The following is an 18456-nucleotide window of genomic DNA, read 5'->3' as shown; positions in this document are numbered from 1 at the left end:
GGGGGTCCACCCCTTCCCCAAAACATACCCCAAAACAAGACTTATTTACTGATCATGGCAATATGGGGCTCGAATAAAATGAATACGAATCTTATATCCAAATATGGGACCAAGTGTTTAGAGGGCCATCCCTTACGACCATGGCAATATGGGGCTCAAATGAAAGGTTTTTGGGAGTAAAGCACGAAACTGGGCCACCCCATCCCCATAACTTCACCCAAAAAGGATATTTTTGCTGACCATGGCAACATGGGGCTCAAAAAAGAGGTATTTTAGAGTAGAACATGAATCTGACATATATTTTCAGGGCCAAGTTATGGAGTGGCCGCCCCATCTCCAAAAACACCCTACAAACCGGAAATGTTTGCCGACTATGGAAATATGGTAGACCACAAATCTTATATAAATATTCGGGACAAATTTTCTAAGGGACATCCCACCCCCAAAACAATCCTCAAATAAGACATATTTGCTCACCACGACAATTTGAGTGTTAAGGAGAGTGGAGTTTGATGTAGGTAGTTTTGAGGGCCCATACCCCAAACCGGACATATTTGCTGACTTTTGCAATGAGTGGTTTAAACGAAAGGTATTTGAGATTAGAAAACTAATTTGATATCCAATTTTGAGGCCAATGGCAATTTTGGGGTCAAATAAATGTTATTTGAGTGTAGAGCACAATGCTGATATATTTTCAGGGCAAAGTGCATGGGGGCCACCCTACCTACTCCCCAAAACACCCCTTAATCGTACATATTTACCGACCATGTCAATGTGGGGCTTAAATGAAAGATATTGGGGAGTAGATCACGAAATTGATACCCACTTTCGGACTTTCTGGGGGTCTACCCCTTCCCCAAATCACCCCACAAACAACAATTATTATCACTCCACAAACCATTGCAATATGGGGCTCAAATAAACGTATTTAGGAGTAGAATACGAATCTAATATCCAAATGTGGGACCACGTATTTGGGGCACCGCCCTTTCCCCAAAACCCCCCAAAGAGTAAAAATTTACCAACCATGTCAAAAAGTAGCTCAAACTATAGGTATTTGAGATTAGAAAACGAATTTGACCAAGTGTTTGGGGGACGACTCATCCCACAGACTCTTCTTAAACCAATGGCAATATGGGGTTTAAATAAATGGTATTTGAGAGTAGAGTACGATGCTGATATGTTTTTCAGGGCTAAGTGTCTGGGGGACCACCTTACCCTAGAGCTAGCTAAATATCGATGGCACTACCGATATTTTATTATTAATCTGAATATCGATTGATATTTTTCTTATCGATACCATAGGCAAAGTTAAATTTATACAAAAACAGCTATCCGACACGGATTGTATCCTATAGGATACACTGCCCCTATAGAGGGCGCAATTTTCTTCCGATTGGGCTGAAATTTTGTATAATGATTTCGCTCATGCCTTCAAACTGACTTTATTACAGTTAGTGTTATTTGGTCTGTGCATTGATATTGCGTCTATATAAATCGATCTCTAGATTTTTACTTCTCATTTCCGTTTGATATATAGACCATGGGAAATTATCTATTGTATCGATATTTATTATTAAAAATATTAAAAACTATCGATAGTTTCCCAGCTCTTCCTTACCCCCGAAAACACACCTAAATCGGAAATACATATTTACCGATCAAGGCAATATGGGGCTCAAATGAGAGGTATTTAGGAGTAAAGAACGAAATTCATACCTATTTTCGCGACCACGTTTCGGGGGGTCCCGAAAAGCTCTTAAATTGTCGAAAATAAATATTCTTTGTTCCATATAAAGTATAAGAAGTCGCAGCAGGGAGGGCCCGGTTCATCTATTTTTATAAAAAATCAAACTTTAACAAAATTTTCTATAAAATATAATTTTGAAAAATTTTATTTTTATGGAAATTTGACAATAAAATGTTTTGACAAAATTTTTATTTAAAACAGGTTTTGACCAAATTTTTGAAAAAAAATTTTTACTAATTTTTTAAACTACGTTTTTTTTGAAAATGTTTGTATATATTTTATATTTACTTACAACCATAATTTTACCACAAACATAATATGTTTACCACAAACATAATATGTTTACCACAATCATAATATGTTTACCACAAACATAATATGTTTTCCACAAACATAATATATTTACCCCAAACACAGTATTTTGATCGCAAACATTACATGTTTATCCACAAACAATACATTTTCGCATACAAAAGTAATATATTTGCCTACGTAAAAAGTATTTGTTCCTCCACACCTTACATAATGTCCACAAAAATATGTTTGCTTACAATAATAATATGTTTTTTCAAAAACATAATGTGTTAGCCCAAAGGAATCATATATTTGCTCAAAAAAAAAACGTTTGCCCGCAACTATTATATCTTTGCCCACAAACGTGATTGTTTTGCTCACAAACATAATATGTTTGTCTACAAACACATTATTTTTGTACCCTCCACCATGGGATTGGGGTATATTAATTTCTTTAATCTGCTTGTAACTCCTCGAAATGTTCGTCTACGACTCCATAAAGTATATGTATTCTTGATCGTCATGTCATTTTAAGTCGATCTAGCCACATCCGTCTGTCTGTCGAAAGCACGCTAACTTTTGAAGGAGTAAAGCGAGCCACTTGAAATTGTAAATGGGCCAAATCGATCCATGTTTTGATCTATCTTCCATATAAACCAATAGGTCTTGACTTCTTGAGCCTCTAGAGGGCACAATTCTCGTCCGATTTTACTGAAATTTTGCAAGTGGTGTTTTGGTATCACTTCCAACAACTCAACCGAGCTAAGAATGGTTCAAATCGGTCCATGTTTTGATATAGCTGCCATATAAACGGATCTTGGGTCTTGACCTCTTGAGCCTCTAGAGGGCAAAATTCTCGTCCGATTTGATTGAAATTTTGCCCGCGGTATTTTGTTATCACGTAAAACAACTTTGAAAAGTATGGCGCAAATCGGTAAATAATCTGGCATAGCTGCCATATAAACCGATCTGGGATCTTGACTTTTTGAGCCTCTAGAGGGGACAACTCTCAACCGATTTGGAAGAAATTTTGTACAACGGTTTCTCTCATGACCTTCAACATACGTGTCTAATATGGTGTGAATCGATCAATAGCTTGATACAGCTCCCATATAAACCGGTCTCCCGATTTTGCTTCTTGAGCCCCTACAAGGTGCAATTCTTATTCGAATGAACTAAAATATTACACAACGACTTCTACAATGTTCAGCATTCATTTGTGATCCGAATCGGACTATAAATTTGTATAGCTCCAATAGCAAAACAGTTCTTATTTAATATTCTTTGTTTGCCTAAAAAGAGATAACGCGCATAGAACTCGACAAATGCGTTCCATGGTGGAGGGTATATAAGATTCGGCCCGGCCGAGCTTAGCACGCCCTTGTTTTATATCTATTTTCGAATGCCATAATCTTGGGAAAGTTTCTTTCCATATTCTCTTAGCTCTTACAATTAAGGTCTCCTTTTGGTCAATTAATTCTAATCTGTGTTGCAAACTAAGAATTTTTAGAAAATCCAACAAAATTTTCAATGTCACATTTTACAATGGTAAGGCAGGAAATGTTGAGTTGACAACCATATATTCAACTCTTTAGTGGAAGCCAGTTTTTTACAGGCCATTTGATGTTTACAACAAGAATTCTTTGCTCAAAACTGTAACTTCCTAAACTTATCTAAAGCTGGTATGTGTATATCTGTCTATGAGTATGTGAATATATAAAAGAGTCGTTAACCAAGCACTTGAATTGCAAAAGGGGCCGACTTAGTATTCAAACTATCATGGCCAGGTTTTCTTTCATTTTTTGTCAATTCATTTTCCTCCAGCAACTTCTTTAATGACATTGGTTGACACTGTGTCCTCGATTTGGTTGCCCTAAAGCCTTCATGCCCCCTTTGCTTTGCCATCCAACACCAACATCAACAACTCGGTTCATCTCTCATTCAACATTCATTCGTCTTTTAAAAATAAATAAGCGTAATAATTTTCAATATTTACTTGAACTGTTTTTTCTTGTTCTCTTCTTTCTGTTTGTGTTGCATTTGTAGCCTGGGTTGGATGGGTCACAAAGTTGGATAGAACTCACAAATACAGAGTAGTTTCCTTGCCTGGGGCATACTTTTTGCCTTTATCATTGTGCGAGTGTGCGAGTTGAGTTTGTCTGGGTCAAGGTTGTGGTGTTGGTTGAAACTCAGGATAGTAGCTGGTGAAGCTGTCATGACTTTGCTCTAATGATTTGAACAAAATAATGATGATCAGAGTTGCCAATTTGAGGATATCAAAAAAGTTTTCGAGGAAAATTGAAATTCGATGAAATATTGTATTTTTATGGAAATCAAAAATTGATGAAATAAGACACAAGTCTATATTGAACAATATTTTCTTTCAGAATCAACATTTAGAAAATAATTTCTATGAATATAAATTTCTAACAATCGGATATTGTCTGGCTGCAGACCATAGGGTAATCTGTTTCTATTATAAACAGAACACAAAAAACGCCTCTTTTTCTAAAGTTAGGCAGAAAAATGTTTTTTTGCTTTGTAATAGCATTTGACTGGTTTTATAGATTGTGATTTCGTTTGGAACCACCCAAACTAAGATCAAGTAAGAGCGTGCTAAGTTCGGCCGGGCCGAATCTTATATACCCTCCACCATGGATCGCATTTGTCGAAGAATGTCAAAGAATATTGAATTAGAACTGTTGTGCTATTGGAGCTATATCAAGTTATAGTCCGATTCGGACCACAAATGAATGCTGAACATTGTAAAAGCCATTGTGTAATAATTCAGTTCATTCGGATAAGAATTGCGCCTTGTAGGGGCTCAAGAATCAAAATTGGGAGGTTTATATGGGAGCTGTATGAAGCTATTGATCGATTGAGACCATATTAGACACGTATGTTGAAGGTCATGAGAGAAACCGTTGTATAAAATTTCTGCCACATCGGATGATAATTGCGCCCTCTAGAGGCTGAAGAAGTCAAGATCGCAGATCGGTTTATACAACAGCTATATTAGGTTATGTACCGATTTGCTTCATACTTAGCACAGTTATTGAAAGTCATAACAAAACACCTCATGGAAAATTACAGCCAAATCGGATGAGAATTGCGCGCTCTATGGGCTCAAGAAGTCAAGATCCAAGATCGATTTATATGACAGCTATACCAGATTATGAACCTATTTGTATCATACTTAACACAGATGTTGGAAGTGACACCAAAACACTACACGCAAAATTTCAGTCAAGTCGGACGAAATTTGCGCCCTCTAGAGGCTGAAGAAGTCAGGATCCAAGATCGATTTATATGGCAGCTATATCAAAACATTGACCGATTTGAACCATATTTAGCGAAATTGTTGAAAGTTATACCAAAACACCACGTGCAAAATTTTAGTCAAATCGGACGAAATTTGCGCCCTCTAGAGGCTCCAGAAGTCAATACCCAAGATCGGTTTATATGGCAGCTATATCAAAACATGGACGAATTGGCCCATTTACAATCCCAACCGACCTACACTAATAAAAAGGAAAATGCAAATTTTGCCCATGAACTTTCCACCAAGGAACAGGGGCAAACTTCTCACATATCAATGGGTGCAGTCCGATTTAAGTTTAAGCTCAATGATAAGGGGCCTCCTTTTTATAGCCGAATTCGAACGGCGTGCCGCAGGGCGACACCTCTTTGGGGAGAAGTTTTACATGGCATAGCACCTCATTAATGTTGCCAGCATTAGGAGGGGAAAACCACCGCTGATAATTTTTTTCGGTGGTCTCGCCAGGATTCGAACCCAGGCGTTCAATGCTAATCTCTGCGCCGCGGTGGCCTTTAATAAAAAGTATTTGTGCAAAATTTCAAGCGGCTAGCTTTGCGTCTTCGAAAGTTGCGTGCTTTCGACGAAACAGACGGACGGACGAACAGACGGACGGACAGACGGACGGACAGACGGACGGACAGACGGACAGACGGACGGACAGACGGACGGACAGACGGACGGACAGACGGACGGACAGACGGACGTACAGTCGGACGGACAGACAGACGGACGTACAGACAGACGGACGGACAGACAGACGGACGGACAGACAGACGAACGGACAGACGGACGGAAAGACGGACAGACAGACGGACGTACAGTCGGACGGACAGACAGACGGACGTACAGACGGACGGTCAGACATAAGTACAGACATGGCTAGCTCGATTTAAAATGATATGACGATGTTACAAACATGATGACAAATTTAGTATACCCCCATCCTATGGTGGAGGGTATACAAATATTTAATTCAATGCAGTTGAATCGATGATACAAACACAGGAAATCGAATTTTTTTATTGAAAGACGACTTTGCAAACTTCCAATCATGAAATCATAAATTTCGACCATCATCTTTCCATTTCACAACCCTTGGGCGGTACTTGTCTGGTATCTTCTCAACACGCATCAAGTGTCTGTAAATGTTGGCTGCAAAAACAGGGTAATGGCTGGGATATAACCAAAATAAACTCACAAAATGGCAACACTTATGATCATCATGATGTTTATCATGATGGCTTGTTTGATTTTTGTTAAAACTCTTTGCCGTATGCCCATATTTTTTATGCCTCTTCTTCAGTTCAGTAGCCAAGAAAGTCATTTTTGTTATTGTTGGACATCGTCTTTTGATAGTAAGTCACATGTACTCATACAATTCTGCCATTTGCTTTCTTGATGCTGTACTTGTTTGCTTAAGGGGGGATTTCGACGTCTTCTCTTCAGTTACGAGGTCACTCTCTAGCAATCGGAAGGATATCCATGGTTTCCGGTTTTCAGAAAATGATGGACAGAAAAAAAGAAAACATCAAAACATATCGTTTGAAAATATTTAATTAAGTTGTCTGCACAAACGAATTTGGGGTTTTAAGGTTTTTTTGTAGCTTGTTTTTTTTTTTTTTATTGGGAACATGTATGTTCGAATTAGGGTCAATTATTTTCTTGGAGTTTCATGGGTTTGGCAATTCATTGATTGGCTATTGAAAAAACTAAAGTGTAAAAGGCCGCTCTCTCTCAGTGTTACATGTATTGAGGAGTATCAATTTAAAGTTTCAATGCAAAAGAAGAAAACTAACTCACACATAGCCACAGTTGATAGGAATTTGATAAGTATGACAGTATAATAATATAAATGCATATCAGTATAACACTTAACAGGATGGTGTTTCATATTCCCTTATTAGAAAATTTGCTTTTGGAAATGACAAAAAAAGGCTAAATCGGGAGATAGGTTTATATGGGAGCTGTATCAAGCTATTGATCGATTCAGATAATATTAGACACATATGTTGAAAGTCAGGAGAGAAATCGGATGAGAATTGCGTCCTCTAGAGTCTCAAGAAGTCAAGATCCCAGATCGATTTATATGTCAGCTATATCTGGTACTTTACAGATTTGCGCCATACTTAGCACAGTTATTAAAAGTCATAACAAAACACCTCATGCAAAATGTCAGCCAAATCGGATTAGAATTGCCCGCTCTATGGGCTCAAGAAGTCAAAATCCAAGATCGGTTTATATGACAGCTATACCAGATTATGAACCGATTTGTATCATACTTAACACAGTTGTTGGAAGTGATACCGAAACACTACCTGCAAAATTTAAGTCAAATCGGACGAGAATTGCGCCCTTTAGAGGCTCAAGTAGTCAAGACCCAAGATCGGTTTGTATGGCAGCTATATCAAAACATGGACCAATTTGAAACATATTTAGCACAGTTGTTGGAAATGATACCAAAACACCATGTGCAAAATTGCAGCCAAATCGCATAACATTTGCTGGCCATATCTGAGTGGGGATTTGCTGGCCATTTCTGAGTGGGTTCGAATGAATTGAGTAGATTTTAATGCACGGAAGACTCAGTGCTGCTAGTTGTCACACAAACGATTCGCTGACCCATTACGATCATCCATGTCTATCAACGGTGTAGATGTTGAGCAATCAGAAGCTCTTGATGTTCTGGGCATGAAAATTGCAAAGTGATGTCCGTTGGACAAAACATGTATTGGAAATGTCGAAAGAAGCATTCAAGTGTTTAGGCTTCCTTAAACGGTGTAAGAATTACTTCACTCCGTCTGATATTCTTAGCATCTACATCACTTTCATAAGAACGAAAATGGAGTACAACTCACATGTATGAGTTGGAGCTTCAAAATCATCCCTGGAGCTACTGGACCGTGTACAGAGGAAAGCGATGGCGTTGATTGGGGACAGTAGGGTATCCAACTCTATTACCTCCCTTCAACATCGACGCAATGTGGGTTGTTTGGCGCTGTTCTATCGGTACTTTCATGGTGCGTGTTCGTCTAATATTAGTCTTCTTATTCCTGATGTAAGGATGTATCTCAGGGACACTAGACATTCAAGGAACTCACACCCGTTTGTAATTGATTGGCCAGCGGACCGCACAATGTATTATAGAGATAATTCTTATTTCGCCCGAACCGTTCGTATGTGGAATCAACTTTCGGCTACTGTTTTTCCCACCCTCTTTGACATCCAAGGATTTAAGACAAATGTCAATAAGCATTAAATCCTTTTTTTGACAGCTTTAATTACATTTTGGTTTAAAAATTTAAATCTTTCTTGTCTAATTCCTATTGCATCACCCTTACTATGGAATTTGGGCAAAGTTGGCAATATTTTGGGAAATATGCTTAGCCAAGCTCATTTATGCCATCTTGCCATTTTGGCCAGTTAGCCATTCATATCTTTACTGTCACTGGCACTGTCTTTCAGTCTTCATATATTCATTTATTTCATTTCATTTGTTGACTTGTTATGCATATTTTTGCTGGAAGCTCTTTAATTCAATTTAAAGCAACATTTATCATAATTCCTTTCCTCAGGCTATGTCACATCAAAATGTACAAATGTCCGTCAGTGAGTGTGTGGTGTGTGTGTATTTTCCATTACCATTGTGATGCTCTCATTTCTGTGTGTGTGTGTATGCTTACACGTATTAGAAACAAGGCTTTTCCGGCCTTTTATTATTCCATTTCGTTGATCTAAGGATGCCTGAGAAATAAATGCTGAGATTTATTTTATTTGAGTTTGAGTTTGAGTTTCTTTCGTTTTTTTGTTAAGGCTCTGTTTCTTGTTGTTCTTGTTGTTTCTGTTGCGATTTTGTAGCTCTAGACTCGTTCAATCTTTGTCCAAATAGATTATGATGGTGAATCAACAGACTTGTCTTCAGGCGAAAAGCCACAGGTTGGTTTTTCGTTGCCTTGGAAATGGTTTTCGTTTTTGTGTTCTTTCTCAGTGAGTCTGTGTGTGTGTGTGTGTTAATTCTAATTGCAAAGTTGCCGTAATCAATCTTCTGAGCCATTTACTAGCCTGCCTTTGTTTTCTGCGAAGGTTAGGGTGTGGCGTGATGCGAAGCAATGTGGCCATGAATAAGTCCAGACTAGGTATTTGCGAGTAATCATTCTTTATTTTGAGCAAAGAGCACAAAAAAACCGAAATGCGAAAAAAAAGTTTAATTGGAAAACTTAAGGTATTTATTTACTGATTACCTGAGAAATGCTACATTATTTTTCATTGAGCCGGTTATTTAGAGTGAATAAATACGAAAAGGCTATTTATGTTTAAAATGTCTGATATTTGTGGGACTGAATTAGGGATTAGCTATATAAGCGTTTTTTATTTTTTGAAAGAACCTTATCATGTTTCAAAATTTGATATAACTGTTTGTGAGAGCTTTATTTGATAAAAATCAATTTGATTTTAATTCAGCAAATAAGGTGGAAGTTCGATGATTGATTTTGTATTTTAGGTGCCAATACCAATAAAAGCTTTAATGGACAAGGTGAACAAGAAAGCCGTATGGATGATATACAGACATGGCAAAATCATCGCAATCTTTAATTTAATGAGTAGCTAACATTATTTAGTGCAGCTGCTGTATGTATGACTATATGTATAACACTTAGAGCATATAACAGTATGATACTTTGAGTGTATAATAGTATAACACTTTAAAATGTTTATAAAAAATCTTTAAAAGAAGGAAATTTTCAATCAAATCTGTTAAGTAGAAACTTATTTCACTTAAATAGTCCTTTTATAAAAACTTAGTGTTAAAAACTTTCATATTAAAAAAAAAAAATCCAATTTTAGGAAAATTTCAAATTTGAGAAAAAGTGTACCCTAGTGGAATGTTCATAGGAAATTTAGTAATTCGATGCTTCCTATTTAAAAAATAGCACAGCAAAGAACTTTTAAGAGTAAGGCTTTACTTTTAATAGTTCTTTGCCGTTTTTAATTTTTTTTTTTTTTTTTATAAAAATTTTTAACATAAAAAAATTTTTTATTTTTGTAAAATTTTTAACTTTACAAATATTTTCAATTTTTCTGAATTTAGTAACATTTTTTAATTTTCGCAAATTGCCAAAAATAATCAATTTAGAAAATTTTTATTAAAAATTATTAAAAGATCTAATGTTGCAAAATTTTTGTCCTTAAAAATTTGTACATTTGAAGAAAATTGAGTAACCTTTTTAATATATTGAAAAGTTTTAAAAGATTCTACATGCCAATTTAAACATTTTTGTTTTGAACGCTGAAAATCCAAATTTTGGTAAAAAAAATATTTAACGTGCACCAGTGAGGCTTCAATCAGATATAGTGGCGATACGAGCTATAAGAATGTTCGCCGAAAAGTATGCAACAGTCTAAAAGTATGGTACTGAATTTTTATTTTTAATGTAGCATTTATCGTTTCTAAGGTTTTTGATTCAATTCTTTGGCAAAACGTATATTCTATATGTCAAGGTATTTTTATGGTGGAATCACTGTATATGCTGTATATACTTGATTATGCACTGTATAAACTTAATGAAGTTAAAATTAAAACTAGGAGTTTAGCTGACCCTTAAAAGATTTTCGCTGCCAAACAAATACATGTGCATAATGCGAACACTATTTTCGCTTTGATTCGGTGTAATATGCGTATATTTCAAGCATTGCAGATGTTTTCCAAATCAATTAGAGAAAATTAATGATTTCATATCTTTTTGCTTTATGAAATACCACTTTTCGAATTAAAGGTATGCGCTACACTGTTTGCTGCTGTACTCATATGTTCCCCTAAAAAGTTTTGTCGCTGTATATTGACTTCAATTGTTTCAATCAGTTAAACATTTCCATGTCATACTTCAAAGTTTTAAGGTCAATGCCCAAATGTATGCTATGGATTTTGATAATTCTATTGGTTTAAAAAAATTGTTTTTTTTTGTCTATAATTTTCAAAAGAGAAATCGAAATTCGCTTCGATTCGGTGTAATATGCCTATATTTAAAGCATTGGATATGTTTTCGAAATCAATTAAATAAAATTAATGATATAAGTTTTTGCATTATGAAATACCACTTTTCGAATTAAAAGTATGCGCTACAATGTTTGCTGTTGTCATCATATGTTCCTATAAAATTTTTTATCGCTATATATTGACTTAACTAGATTCAATCGATTAAACAATGCCATACTTCAAAGTTTTACGGTCATTGACCAAATGTATGCTATAGATTTTTAATAATTTTATGGGTTAAAAAGACTTGTTTTATTTTATTTGTAATTCTCCACAGAGAATTCAATGCATTAAATAGCTTTATGATCATATTTTAAATATTTTTCAAACTGAACGCCAAAAAGTATGCCTCAGATTTTAACATCCCTCCTTTGGATATAAGTATTTTAATTTTTATCGATATGGCATCATGGCACGAATGCATATTCGCAAAAAAACGTTAAGCTTCATTTCAATGTGCTCTCACTTCCAAGTTTTCCGGCATTTATGTCAATTGGTTGTTAGTTTACAGAAATTATCCAAGTTTTAATTAATTCTCTACGCAGGATACTAAGAAACTAGGGGGTTGGCAACAACAAACACAAAGGAATTGTTATAGAACTTGCCAAGAACTCCTTTAGCATTTCTATGGCTGTCTTATCCTTTTTGTTTCCCTCTGTTGGAATGTTAGAGTGTCTGCGTGTCCTGGGTAGATAACTAATTGTGAACTCATTTAATGCTGGTGTCCATAATTATTTTTGTCCAAATTGACTGTCCCGTTAATTTTGAGTTGGATTGAATTTAGTCTTGTGTGTGTGTGTTTTTTTTTCTTGGGAGTGTTTACTACTTGCTATTGTTTTTGTCTTCTGATTGTCCGTTCTAATTGTTGTTTTGTAGTTGTGTAATTTAGTTGTTTGTTATTGTTGTTTATTGTTTTCTGTTACTGTTGTTGTTGTTTTTGGTTTTTTGTTAATTGTTGTACGAGTTTCAAATTCATGTTCATTGTTCATGTTCAAGACTAAACTTACCCAGCGATAGTTTTTCACCAGAATCTGGTGGCAGTGTAAAACCTAAGAGTGCCATAGAGGCGATCAGTACACAGGGCACAATTAAATTGAAAAAATAGTACAAAGTTTTGCGTCGTATCAAAATGGCGAATGTTATGTCAATATAAGGTTCTGGGCAGCAATTATAGTAGATTTCATTTCGTTTACCGGGTACACCTATACCAGGCACCAACACAGTTACAGTTTCAGTTACAGTTTGCAAACATCACAAAGCGGGAGAGACAGAGTTTTGCAATAGGACATTTACATGATGTAGATGATGGAGGGCAACAAGGATAATATATATATAGAGATTTAAATTTTTTTATGCATTTGCGTGAGTATGTGTGGGTGTGTGATTTTGATGTTATTTCGCACCACGCACACAGGCGTCATCATTGTCACCATTGCCGTCGCATCGTGTAGTTGGCATCATCATCATAAGGCGCATCATTATTGTGGAGTAGAGGCACGCGTTAGTATGTTTTTTTTTTTTTTTGGTTTTGTTTTTTATGGATGATGGGGAAGGAGAAAAATAAAAATATATAAACATTTTTATTTTGTTTGTTGTAGTTGTTTCATGTTGTTGTTGTTAATTTTTGTTGATGATTATCAACATTTTATACATAGTACATTGTTTTTATTTTTTTTTTGTTTTTTTTCGGACGAAAAAAAGATGTTAATTAAGAAAACAATGACATGAAATGTAAATAGAAACGTTTCTCATTTGTCAACATACCCAAGAGATCCCATTCTCCGTTGGTGATGAAACTTGAGATATCACCGCCAGCCTCGTCTTGTAATTGCAAATCCAGCTGTAATAGACAGAGATAGAAAGAGACAACAATAAGGAACTGTGTGAAAAAAAGTCAGTCAAATTAAAAAATATGACACACTCAAATTTTTGTTGTTCTTCTTAAATCGTTTGTTGTTGTCGGCAACAACAAACTGTTTGTATGATTTAATGAAGTTGCTGAGATGTTTGTTCTTTTTTATTATGATATTTTTTAAGCGAAAAATAAAGTTGAAATGGCATAACATCTCATTTGGTAGAACTACAGAGAGAGGAAAAAGTTCCTGTAAATGATAAAATTTATAGCGCTACAATACAGTTCATAGAGAAAACAAGGTTCTAGTAGGAAATTTTGGGGCAGGCAAGGAAGCGGTGGCAAGAAAATCTTTTTCGGTGCGAAAATCAAACGAAATACAGGGTTTCCATACAGTTTCAGTGCAACTCTGTACTAGTCGTATAAAGGCTAGCCATACAGAAAACTGTGGGGGAAGATAGTTGTATTAAAGGTTCGGAGTCCTGCCAAATGTATCTTCTTGCCAAAAAATTCAAGAAGAATTGTCCCCTTTGCCACCCACATAATTATTTATTTCTATACGAAAATTTAGTGAAACGATTTATTTCCACAGATATTTTGTAAAAATATTATTTCTCTGAAAAACTTAAATAAAATACCCCACACCACTACTGTGGAGACCACCGTAGCGCAGAGGTTAGCAAGTACGCCTATGACGTTGAACGCCTGCGTCCAAATCCTGGCGAGACCATCAGAAAAAATATTTTTTAGCGATTGCTCTTCCCTCCTAATGCTGGCAACATTTGTGAGGTACTATGCCACGTAAAACTTCTCTCCGAAGAGGTGTCGCACTTTGGCATGCCGTTCGGACTTGGCTATAAAAAGGAGGCCCCTTATCGTTGAGGTTAAACTTAAATCGGACTCCACTCATTGATATCCGAGAAGTTAGCCCCTGTTCCTTAGTGGATTGATCATGGGCAAAATTTGAAACTGTTTTTGTAATCTCTAATATACGAACTAAATATGGTCTGTATCGGTCCATAACCTGATATTGGTTCCACATAAACCGATATCCTGAACTGATTTCTTGAGCATCTAGAGGCCGCAAATCTAATTCGATTGGGCTGAAATTTTGCGCAATGACTTCTGCTTTGAATTTAAACATACGTGGTAATATATGGTTTGAATCGGTATACAACCTGATATTGCTGCCATATAAACCGATCTCCCAATTATGTTGGTTGCCCAAAAAGTAATTGCGGATTTTCATATAGTCGGCGTTGACAAATTTTTTCACAGCTTGTGACTCTGTAATTGTATTCTTTCTTCTGTCAGTTATCAGCTGTTACTTTTAGCTTGCTTTAGAAAAAAGTGTAAAAAAACTATATTTGATTAAAGTTCATTCTAAATCCGCAATTACTTTTTGGGCAACCCAATACTTTTGGAGCATTTAGAGGGCGTAATTCTTATCCGAAATTTTGCACAATGGCATCTACCATGTGCTCTAACATCCAAGCCAAGTATGGATCGAATCGGTTCATAATTTCATATAGTTATAATAGGATAGCAATTCTCATCCAGTATCCTTTGATTGCCTATAAGGCTATAGCGTGCAAGGAACTTGACAAATGGGATCCATGGTATGTAAGATTTGGGCCGGTCGAGCACACTTTTACTTTTTATAGGGGGTATCTGCATTTAGTCATTCCGTTTGCAACACATCGAAATATCAATTTCCGACCCTACAAAGTATATGTATTTCGGATCGTCGTAAAATTCTCAAAATTGAGATATTGAGCTGAAAGTTGGCACAGATGCGTCTTTTTGATGCACGCTGGTAAAGATCTTGAACGGGCTAAATCGGACCATAAAATTCAATTTGAACCGCTTCAACAATTCAATTCGAACCGCTTACCTTGAAATTTCCATAGATTGTGTAGGTTGGTCTGGAAGGAAACTTAGGCTATATAATGTGTAGATATCGGGAGGGGGCGGACCCTCCCCCTTACCACAAAAGTACTACAAAAAAATAAAAGTTGACCGATCGGGACAATGTGGGATTCAAATGAAAGGTATTCAAGAGTAGAGTACGAATTTCATAATAAAAGTTGGATCCAAGTACCTAGGGGGTCGCCCCAGCCCCAAAACCCCTTAAAATAGGTTTATTTGATGATCATGACAATGTGGGTCTCAAATGAATGGTATTCGGGAATAGATTACGAATATGGTCAGGAAGTAGGAATAGGCCTTATAATTTATTGACAACGGAATGGGCGGACCCTTCTACCGTTACCCCAAAAAAACCACCCAAAATGGAAAGTAGGCCGATAAGGACAATATGGCTATCAAATGAAAAGTATGCGGGAGTAGATAACGAATCTGCCATACAAATTCATGTCGAAGTATAGGGGGTTACCCCGCCCCCACAAAAACGCCCAAAATGGGCACATTAGCCAATCACGGATATATGGGACTCGGTTTGTTTGTTCCGTACGGACTGAAAAACGGCAGGACCGATTTTCTCGAAATTTCGCATATTGTGTAGGTTGGTCTGGAAGGAAACATAGGCTAAATAATTTTTCCGTATCGGAAGGGGGACGGACCCTCCCCCTTATGCCAAAAAACACAACCCAAAATCAAAAGTGGACCGATCGGGACAATATATACATATCAAATGAAAGGTATTGGAAATCAGTACACGAATATGGTATTAAAATTTGGGTTTAAATACCCAGCGGCCCCCGCAACCCCAAAACTCCTCTAAACAGCTATATTCGAAGTTCTTGTCAATATGGGACTCAAATGAAAAGTATTCGACAGTAGATTACTAATATGGCATAAAAAATTAGGTCCAAGTAATGGGAGGTCGCCCACCCCCAAATATCCTCAAATGGACATTTTAGCCAACCATGGCTATATGGGACTCAAATGAAGGGTATTAGGGAGTAGATTATGAGTATGACATTAAAATTTGCGTTCAAGTCTAGGTGGCACTTTTCTTCTAAAGATACGTCAAATGGGTTATTTGACCCACTATGACAATACGGGACTCAAATCCAAGGTATTGGAGTGTAGAAAACGAATTTCATATTCCATTTTGGAGCCAAGAGTTTTATGGTATGTCCTAAAGCATCCCCTAAACTGAACTTCATCACCGTTGGGAATAACGAACGAATTTGATATGTATTTTCAGTGCAAATTGCCGGTGGCCGCCTCAGCCTCAAAATACCCTTCAAACGGTTCATATATGCCGGCCATTGCAAAATGGGGTTTAAATTCAAAGGATTTGGAAGTGCAGCTCGAATTTGATATCCATATTTGAGACGAAATGTTTGAGGTGCCATACCTCCCCTAATGAGAATATTACCCTAAGGAAAAACATTACCACCAGGAACCGAGAAGGGGCAAATTCTCACACATCAATGACTGCTTGCCAATTCAAGTTTAAACTCAATGATAAGGGACCTTTTTTTATAGCCGAGTCCGAACGGCGTCCCGCAGTGCGACACCTCTTTGAGGAACATTTTTTAAATGACCATGTCTGGCATTGTACCTCGCAAATGTCGCCAACATTAAGAGGCGATAAACACCGCTTTGTCCGATGTTCTCACCAAGATTCGCGGACATCGCTATCCAAGATATCGATATCCTCACACAGGGCTAAGAGTCCCCAACCTAAAATGTTATTAGAAAGTTAAAGAAGGCGCAGCAGAGAGGGCCCGGATCGGCTAGTGCTGCTATATAGACCGGTCTGCTGATAAAGGGCCTAATGCCCATAACATACTTTTTATCCGATTTCGCTGAAATTTGAAGCAGTGGTTTATTTAAGGCCTCCCGACATCTGGCCCAAATATGGTTCAGATCGGACTCTATTTAGATATAGCTGCCATATAGATCGATCTCTCAAAAAAGGGTCTGAAGCCCATAAAAGCTTTATTTTTTAACCGATTTCGCTGAAATTTCAAACAGTGAGTAGTTTACGCCTCCCAGCATAGGACTCAAATATGGTTTAGATCGGACTGTATTTAGACTGATATGCCGGTTAAGGGTTTCATAAAAGCTTTATTTATTTCCCGATTTTATTGAAATTTCAAATAGAAAATTCAACAATGACTTATACTTATTAGACCAATCAATGTCCGTGCCGAATTTGGGTGCATAATTTATCCAATTTTCACCGGATTATGTCGAAAGGGGGTTTACATATATACCCGAGGTGGTGGTTATCCAAAGTTCGGCCCGGCCGTACTTAATGCCTTTTCACTAAATTTCATTTCATCGCTCTCTGAGTCAATTTAACTATGTCTGTCTGTTCGTCTGCCTGTCTGTCCATGTTTATTTGTGTACAAAGTACAGGCAGTAATTTTAATCTTCAAATTTGGCACTGGCACCTTTTTTGCCCTAGATAAATAAAAATTTTCTTCCAGTATAGCTAACGCAAATAAGCTACTCAATTGTACACTTCATGATTGTTACATTTTAAAAATGTTTCTATTTAACTTCCCTTTTCTGCTGTTTATCACATTTTTGTATGAGTTGATTTATGAACTCGTAAATCATTTATTTTTGTTTCGTTTAAATTGTTTGCTACACAACTTTTGTTTTTCTTTTTCTACAATTTGTTCTATTGCTCTTTTCGTGTCTGGAGAGAAGTCCTCCTTTACTTGCATTACCTTAAGACACTTTGGGTGAAAATTAAGATTTCCCCAATCCAAAAGCCCAATGTTTTGCCATTCTGGAGCTTTTTTTTGTCATTAATAAGCATGTCACATACGTTTATAGCCGGATATTATACGATTTTTTGGTTGTTTGCACTGTCACAAGGGAATAGAACTTAATTAAAAATAGGATTTTTTGATGGCAAGCATCTTATTTCTAACGCTTGGGGGGGAAGTTAAATAATGATTTTAATTTAAAAAGATAAAAAAGTTTTAAGAAAGTGGAGAGTTAAGAATCACTGCTGTCAGCAAATGGACTGTGTGATTTGTCTCATTACATCCGTTTTAATTGCGCCATGCCTTGCTGTTCAAAAGAGTTTTAGGATATTTTGTGGAAGTTTACACGTTTTGTGTGTACCAAGAATGACAAATACTATCTCCAAATATAATAAAAATATTTAATGTAAATGCAGCTTTATTCAAACTTTTTTCATGTTATTTGCCAACAGAAGATAAAATAAATCCTTTTTAAAATGAATTTCCTTAGCTATTGTAAAGTTCGGTTATGAAAAA

General features: G+C 36.4%; 1 protein-coding gene across 1 annotated transcript in view; it reads right to left on the bottom strand.

Annotated features, from left to right (window-relative positions):
• The window catches only part of LOC106084296 (neuronal acetylcholine receptor subunit alpha-7), a 791555-nt gene that overhangs the window by 104720 nt on the left and 668379 nt on the right, over window positions 1-18456 (bottom strand). Inside the window, exons 6-7 of the mRNA XM_059366858.1 lie at window positions 13159-13234; window positions 12402-12596 (exon numbers count right to left, since the gene is read on the bottom strand). Coding sequence (XP_059222841.1) covers window positions 12402-12596; window positions 13159-13234 — 271 coding nt within the window. The remainder of the gene's footprint in view (window positions 1-12401; window positions 12597-13158; window positions 13235-18456) is intronic.

This window comes from Stomoxys calcitrans, chromosome 4 (genome assembly GCF_963082655.1).
Source record: "Stomoxys calcitrans chromosome 4, idStoCalc2.1, whole genome shotgun sequence".
In the NCBI taxonomy this organism is placed as follows: domain Eukaryota; kingdom Metazoa; phylum Arthropoda; class Insecta; order Diptera; family Muscidae; genus Stomoxys; species Stomoxys calcitrans.
This window is presented reverse-complemented; position numbering and strand designations above follow the sequence as displayed.